This window comes from Zea mays, chromosome 1, assembly GCF_902167145.1.
Source record: "Zea mays cultivar B73 chromosome 1, Zm-B73-REFERENCE-NAM-5.0, whole genome shotgun sequence".
NCBI classification, from domain to species: Eukaryota; Viridiplantae; Streptophyta; class Magnoliopsida; order Poales; family Poaceae; genus Zea; species Zea mays.
The window spans coordinates 84043294-84050871 of record NC_050096.1 but is presented as its reverse complement, the minus strand read 5'-3'; the positions used below and the strand labels follow the sequence as shown (position 1 = coordinate 84050871).

The window sequence follows — 7578 nt, the reverse complement described above, 5'->3', positions numbered from 1 at the left end:
GGGTTCCACTGAATTCCTTTTAAGTCTTAGGGATAAATGATAAGTATTCAAGTTAGACTTATTGGGGTGAGGTTTATTTCTTCTTCTCTTTTCTTTTATTCTCTTTAATGTTTTGGAGTAGGTTTGAACTACAAGTTGCTTTTATAAAATTCTAAAAATTCTGCAAAAATTACAGTGGCTTGTTACTGGTGTGTGTTGCTCTGTCTCAAAATTTGGGGATCAGAAGGTGAATAGTTTTCTCTGGACAAAATTATCAACTCTAGGGCAGAAGGGGTGCTTTGAACTACAACTACTATTTAACAGTGGGTAATTCTCTAAAACTCATTTTTGCTGGCTTTTAGGTGTTATAACATGACTTGATACAAATTTCTAGTCATTAATACCTTTTAATTATTTTCCTATGGTTTTCTCAAGTTTCTAGCCAAATGGGTGCTTTCTACTACCACTATATTTGAAAAACATCAGACAACAGAGTTCTTATTTTTCTTGGTTATTATTTTGTGCAAGAGCAATCATTCTGAAGTTTGGCCTTTTTTTGCTTAAGGGAAGTGGTGGTATGCATTATTTGAATTAAGTGGTCTTTCTCTTAAATTACTAGCAATTGGCATGAGTTTACTTCTTCTTCATGGGTTTGCATTTTTCTCTGGTAGTTTACCTCATCATGAGCTTAGCAAATTTTTGGTTGCCTATTATCACATTAAAAGGGGTTGTTCATGATTTATTTGGAAAATGCCTTATTATCACCTTGTATTTATTTTCTTTACTTAAAAAGTTGGGCTGAGGTGCTCTGTATTTTTGTAGTGGGGCTCTGGTGGTTATAAGTCCACTAGATTTTTATTAATCATTTTGGTTATAGTTTTGTAACTCTAATAATTGATTTTCAGTCTATATGAGGCTAAACAAATCATCTTAATTTAAAACTGGTCCAAATTAATGGTCTCTGTATTTTTCCTAGGTTTTCTGTTGCATAAGTAAACTAGGAAAAATATTATTAATCACTGTTCATTAATTTCTAAGGCCTTTCTGTTTTTTTCTAAGTTTTGGACAAATTAGCTTTAAATGAAAAACTACATCATACTTTTCAATGCTGGGGTTCCTACTATTTTTAAACAGTGTCTAAATAAGGTCTAAACATCTACAAATTTTCTTAAGTTCAGCACAGAAGGAAAACTAATTTTCCTTAATTAAACAAGGTTTAGTGGGTTTCTGTTTTTAATTTTAAACTTTAAAATTTTGAACAGAAAGCATGGAGTTTACTATTTTTAAATGATAGATCATAATATTCAGGAGCTAGCAAAATTGGTTTGACAACTTTTTATTAAGATTTCACCAAGTTATGGGTTTTCTAAGTTCTCTGGTCATTTTAAAAAGAATAACAGAATTGATTAAATGGAAATCCACTTAGCACTGGGGTCCCTGGCGGTTTTCTAAGTTTTTTTTCGCGAATCAGTCCTTAGGTTACTATTCACATGAGTCACTGACATTACAGAAAACCCCTCGGGTTCTACCAATCCTAACCCGAGGTCCTTCTTCTACCTTAAACAGTAGCCGCGGCGGAGAAAAGGGCGGAGGGGCTTACCGGCGGCGAGATTGCTCCGGTGAAGTGGTCGAGGACGAAGGGGAGGTCTCGGGGATCACAACGGTGTGCGGGACGCCGTCGGAGATGGCCGGAGTCGGTCGGTCCACGCGCGCAGGCGGGGATGCTCGTCGGCGGCGAGGAGACCGGCCTTGTCACTGCGAGATAGTTCAATCAAATAGGTCAGGGAGGTCCACGGGATGCCAGAGAAGCTATGAGCGAAAGGAATTGGGCGGAGACTTACTGGATAGCTCGGTCCACGCGCGGCGGCGGAAGACCGAAGTCCGGTGAGGTCGATCTCAGGCCTCCGGTGAGATCCGGCCGGGTCCGAGGGCTTGGCAAGCTTCACGGGCTACTGGCGGAGCTAGCCAAAGCACTGGCTGGGCTTGAGGGTGGCTGGAGTGGGCTGGCCACGGTGACCGAAGCTCTGGCGGCAATGGCGGGCGGAATTAAGCTCGCCGGAGCTAAGGAAAGGTGGCTGGCCGGAGAGGGTGGGTGCGGGGCGAAGAGAGGTGCGCCCGGGGAGGCTTTATAGGCGTGGGCGGGCACGGCCGAGGGCGTGGGCGCGCGGCGGACTTGACCGGACGCCGGGGTGAGCGCGCGCGCGGGTTGGGCGAGCTCTGGCGTGCCGACCATGGTCGAACACGTGTGCCCATGCGTTCTGCCCAAGTTCTGGCGCGTGTGGTCGCTCATCCGAGCCTTCTCTCGCCTTGGTCAGTGCACAAAACCTCTTCTCCTCCCTACAAGCTACCATTCTTGTGTGGGGTCATAGGATTTTGCCTACTGGTTGCAGAGATATGGAGCCAGGAAATCTGGTCTGTCTCCCTGCCCAAACCTGAGGCAAATCCAAGGTTTTGTCGTGTCTAGGGCTCGCGTCCCAATGCCATCTTCTGGCACACGACAGAGGGGTTAGTTAGACACAATTTTGTCAATGGGGCCATTAGGATTCGAGTTAGGGATCAAGGTGAACATCCCTGATCTTTGGCTCAATGTCTGAATTTCAGAATTCTAAAATTCAGAAATCCCAATGAGTCCCCACATGAGAAGCTTGATTTGGGGTTTTATTTGAGTTATTTTGGCTAAGCTTTCTCAACATTTCTTGTTGCCCATTAAATACTCTTTAATTTTCATAATTGGCTCAAGTCATAATTTTAAACTTTTCATTCCCTTTTTCTTATTTTCTTGAATTTTGCCCATGGGGCTCACTTAGGGTTCTTAATTAGGGTTGCACATTCTTATCTTTTAAAAGACTCAATTGTTTGATCATGATACTTTTAAGTACATACTTGGTGAGTTCTTTATTACTTAAGTTATTTTGATGCTCATGCTTACTTTGGTTCACATAAAATGATGGTTCTTGGTTTGGCATTTGAGAAAAACCCTGAGTGACATTGGGGTGTCACAGCAGGGGCAGTGCTGTCTCCTCCAACCCTGACAATGGACATATCGCGAAAATATCTCCCTCTCATGGCGTCAATATGACTCTGTTTGATGGTCGACTTTCCGGAGATGGTATGGCTTGGCCGTCTGGGCCGGTCCTTAGAATCTTCATCTTCACTCTCCACATCATAGCTATCACTGTCATAAGAATCTTCAGACAAACCCTCCATTATCTCTTTAGTAATTTTCTCTGTATTCGTTTTTGCCATAAACTCGTAAAACACAGCAATAAAGGATCTGCAACTTTCTTCTCTTCATATAGCTTCTTCTCTTCAGTAAGCTTCTTCTCCTCAGTCATCTTTTCCTCGGTCATCTTCTTCTCCTCAGACATGGAGTAAGCATGTCCTTAAACCGAAGCTCGAAAATCAAGCAAGAGCTGGTAAGCAAGAGTTAAAAATTTGAGAAAATAATGCAAACAACAGAAATGGCGTATCAAATGCTACCGATGTGGGTTCTTATTTATATGCCTAGCGCTTTGCAACTTCGCGGGCCCCATTTGTCATTGACTTTCACTATTCTAGCGAAGGGAAGGTGTTTTTTCGGACCTTTGGCTTAAGGCCTTCATTCACATCGCAGTCTGAATTTATTATTATAGCAAATTAATACTGCGAGGGGCTACTGTTGGGGGCCTTCATCTTTCGAAGGTCCTCAAAAACACAACTAACATGTTTTCCAAGTATGATACATTCACAGGGACCTTCGGCCTCAGAATAAAGTTGTACACGATATGAAAAGCATAGTCTGGGAGAAGGCTGAAGCAGTTCCAAAGCTACGCGTAGAGAAGCTTTGGCTCAGCGGCGGGATATGAAACCGACTTAAAGAGGAAAAGGATATCTAGTCCTCGATAGATTGTCCTTAAGTCAACAGTAAATATAAAGGGCATGGATATAATTTTACTCAGGCTGTGTCCTGTGCCTATAAATAGATGAACAGTAGCACCGTACTGTTCACGCTGACTTGTATTCGCTCGCACGTCACACTTGGAATTTCACCTTCTGTCAAGACGAAGGTATAAATGTAATTCAATATTGTTCATGTTTATTTATGATGATATAATAAAAATATTCTAAAGATGTCATATGATTATTCATGTTATTTTCCATGTTTCATATGCTTCCACTTTCATTATTATATATTGAGATGATGAAGGTACGTCCTTCATAACCTTCGTCTGAAGATCATTATATCCTAAGGGAGATAATGCTTCGAAGGACAAAGGTCTTTAATTATTAACATTTCGTGTTGCCTTGTTCTTAACTCATAGCATTTGAGAACAAGTCCCCAACAGGGGGGTGAATAGGCGAAACCTAAAATTTATGAACTTAAGCAAGCACTAAGGTCGGGGGTTAGCGTAGAATTAAATTCAAGTCGGAAAGAGAGGGGAAAACAAATCAAACAAGAATCAAGGCGAATGAACACGGTGATTTGTTTTACCGAGGTTCGGTTCCAAAGAACCTAGTCCTCGGTGAGGAGGTCACAAAGACCGGGTCTATTTCAACCCTTTCCCTCTCACAAACGGTCACTTAGACCGAGTGAGCCTTCTTCCTTAATCTCACGGGTCACTAAGGATAGGGATGAAAACGGTCGGTAAACACTAAAACCATTACCGTTTTCATATTTTTTATCGGAAATGAAATCGAAAACGGCAACTCCGGAAATGGAAACGATATCGGTATTTCGGAAACATCGGAAACGAAAGTTCGGTGCGGAAAATACACTGGTAACGGTCGAAAACTAAAATACGATCGGTAAACATATCAAACCTCACAATACAACAAAGTTGACAAAAGATCACAAAGACCACATGTTCACAATTTATGATATAACAAGTTCACAATATAACAAGTTCACAAGGATCACAAATTTATAATATAAAAAGTTTACAAAGATAACAAGTTCACAATATAACAAGTTCACAGTATAACAAGTTCATAAAAATCACAAGTTTACAGACTCAAAGTTCACAATTCACAATATCCACTCGATTTAGCTGACATGGCATGCTTACTCATGAAATATTTTTTCCTCACATAAAGAGTTTTTTCACAACCTCACATAAATGCCCTAAAATCTAGTGTGTGGAAAAGACAGACTGTTGGCTCTCTATCATTATATATTACTAATACATAACATGTGCATAGAAAAGCGTGGATTCGTTTGAGAGACCAAATGATTAATCTCAACTGTCTTCCAACACCATTTATCCCAAAAAAATCTTAAAACGTCCAAAGAATACAAAAATAAGTAATTCTTATCCAGAGACGTATAGGTGATGCGAAAAAATCACATACTGGAAAATTCCGAAAAAAAATTCCGAGACACAATTCCGGAAATTTCCGAGACACAAATCCGGTAATTTCCGACAAATACCGATAACCGAAGGAAACGGTCGGTAAAACACAACGCCGATTCCGATTCCGATAGAAAATTCCGAAAACCGATTCCGTTTTCGAAAAATACCGTTACCGGTGAATCCGATCGAAAAATTTCGAAATCGGTTTCCGGAATTCCGAAAAATTCCGAAACCGTTTTCATCCCTAACTAAGGATGTGTTTGGTTGCCTGGCCCAGCGCATGACCAGGCCCATTTGAAACAAGGTCCGCATGTTTGGTATCCTGGCCCAACTTAGGAGCCTGGCTGAGGCGAGCCATATCTCATTCTGTGGCCAGGCCCATTTGGAACACACGTTTTTTCCTTCGCGGGTGAGCCTGGCCCGTGCTCGCCTGATAAAAGTGCTAGGGTTCTTCTCGCCCGTCGCAGCCGCCGCCGCGGCTCTCGCCTCTCGGAGCAAAAGCTGTGTCCGCTCCTCCTAGTGATCCCGCACCGTGCTGTGTCCGCTCCATCTTCCTTCGCCGCCACGCTCATCGCCGGTGAGGACTACCCTCTTCCTCTCCTTCTCCCTCTCCCTCTCCCTCTCCCTGTGGTTCACTACCGGGTCGTCGGCGAAGGGCGAACGACGCCATGCCGGCGGATCCATGCAGGGCTGGATCCACAAAAGCTGGATCCGTGGAGGGTTGGATTCTCTTTGTAGGGCTGGATCCATGGAGGGAGTGCACGGCGCTCGTCGCCCAGCTCGAGGTCCACGTCCACCACCGCGCTCGTCGGTTTAGGTTTCGTGATCTCACTACTGCATTCACTGCAGGTGCGAGGGCATGTCTACCTACCCGAGGACCTACGATCTCATCCATGCGGACTCGGTGTTCACCCTGTACAGGAACAGGTAACAAAAATCATCAGTTGACGAACGGACCTGCATCAGGCAGGAAGACGCAGGGACTAATGCATTTTGGTATGCGTCAGGGAGAAGATCCTCCTGGTTGTCAAGACGTATTGGACTACCCATGAGGCCATGACCAAGATCAGTAGCAGGACTGTCAAGTAAAATTCTCAATGTTGATAAGCATTTTTCATGTTTGGATTTGTACCACCGTTTCTAGCTCCTTGAGCTAGTGATCTCTTGACGGTTTGTGCTTGCTATTCTTTCTGGACAGTACTTGCTCGGATAGGAAATTTAACATGTGGGGGAAGGAAGGGTAGGTAGTAAGACCCCTGGCCCCTGCAAAGTTTTCTTCAATTCCGAATTGTGTCCAAATGGTAAATAGAAGTCATTGTTGCGAGTCACCTCGACCCCGGATAAGCACAATCACAACTGGATTCATTCTAGCATTACAATTTTGTTCTGTGTAATTTCCTTTTTTAAATCTTATTAGCATGTGTTGTTCCAGATCTATTAATGATATGAAAGAACACTGCTTCTGGTCCCAAATTATGGAGAGAAAGGGTCCAACAGTCGAGATGGCTGAATGGTGCCAGGAATGAATTGGTAATGTACAAACACATTTGACAGGACAGTAGGCCATGTAAACAGGTCTCTGGTCTCTATTAAAATCATAGTTTCTGTTTAATTACAATCATAGTTTCTGTTTTTTGTTATCCATATTTTAAGTTGCTACTATAGTTCATATGATTGTAATCCAAATGATTGTAATTAGTTCAATGAGAAAAATTACTAGCAGGAGGATCTGTTTAATTCAGATTATTGTAAATCATATTTAGATGATTGCAATTAGTTCATTTTATGGGTCAAAATCATATTTTTAGTTCAAATCTGTTGTAATTTGTTTAATAGCGCTTAAAATTTTGAAATTTGGCGGGAGCTTCATTTTACACATGAAAACTGGCGGTAACCTAATTGGGCCAAGCTAAAAAAATGAGAAGCAAACAACGTATAATATGGGCCTGGTTCATTTTGACCAGGCAACCAAACATTATTTGTTGGCTCTGTACATGCGGGCTCCCTTGAGCCTGGTCCTCTCACTGAGTCAGGCTCAGGCTGGGCCAGGCAACCAAACACATCCTAAGACCCCGCAAGGACCACCACACACTTGGTGTCTCTTGCCTCGCTTACAAAGCACTTGAGAATAAGAGTAAGAAAAGAAAAAGGCCAAGCCAAGCAACAAGAGCAACAATGAACACAAAAACACCCTCTCTCAAGTCCCTAATGGAATTGAGTTGATTTGAAGGCTTAGAGAGGATTCAATCTATTTGATGTGTCTTGGAGT

The 7578-nt window shown here is 42.5% G+C and overlaps 1 protein-coding gene across 1 annotated transcript; it reads left to right on the top strand.

Moving 5' to 3' along the window:
- Positions 1-5833: 5833 nt before the first annotated feature.
- On the top strand, positions 5834-6927 carry LOC103637567 (probable methyltransferase PMT18). Its single transcript, XM_008659733.3, has 4 exons — positions 5834-6094; positions 6159-6236; positions 6317-6394; positions 6742-6927. Exons 2-4 carry the CDS (start codon positions 6169-6171, stop codon positions 6833-6835), a joined length of 240 nt encoding a protein of 79 aa, XP_008657955.1. The 5' UTR covers positions 5834-6094; positions 6159-6168; the 3' UTR covers positions 6836-6927.
- The last annotated feature ends 651 nt before the right edge of the window (positions 6928-7578 follow it).

What these genes read in the sequence shown, in the direction of transcription:
- LOC103637567 (XM_008659733.3), top strand. Translation starts at nt 6,169, where the DNA reads ATGTCTACCTACCCGAGGACCTACGATCTCATCCATGCGGACTCGGTG. An exon ending in TTCACCCTGTACAGGAACAG is followed by an intron (nt 6,237 to 6,316) that starts GTAACAAAAATC and finishes GGTATGCGTCAG; the next exon opens with GGAGAAGATCCTCCTGGTTG. An exon ending in ATCAGTAGCAGGACTGTCAA is followed by an intron (nt 6,395 to 6,741) that starts GTAAAATTCTCA and finishes GTGTTGTTCCAG; the next exon opens with ATCTATTAATGATATGAAAG.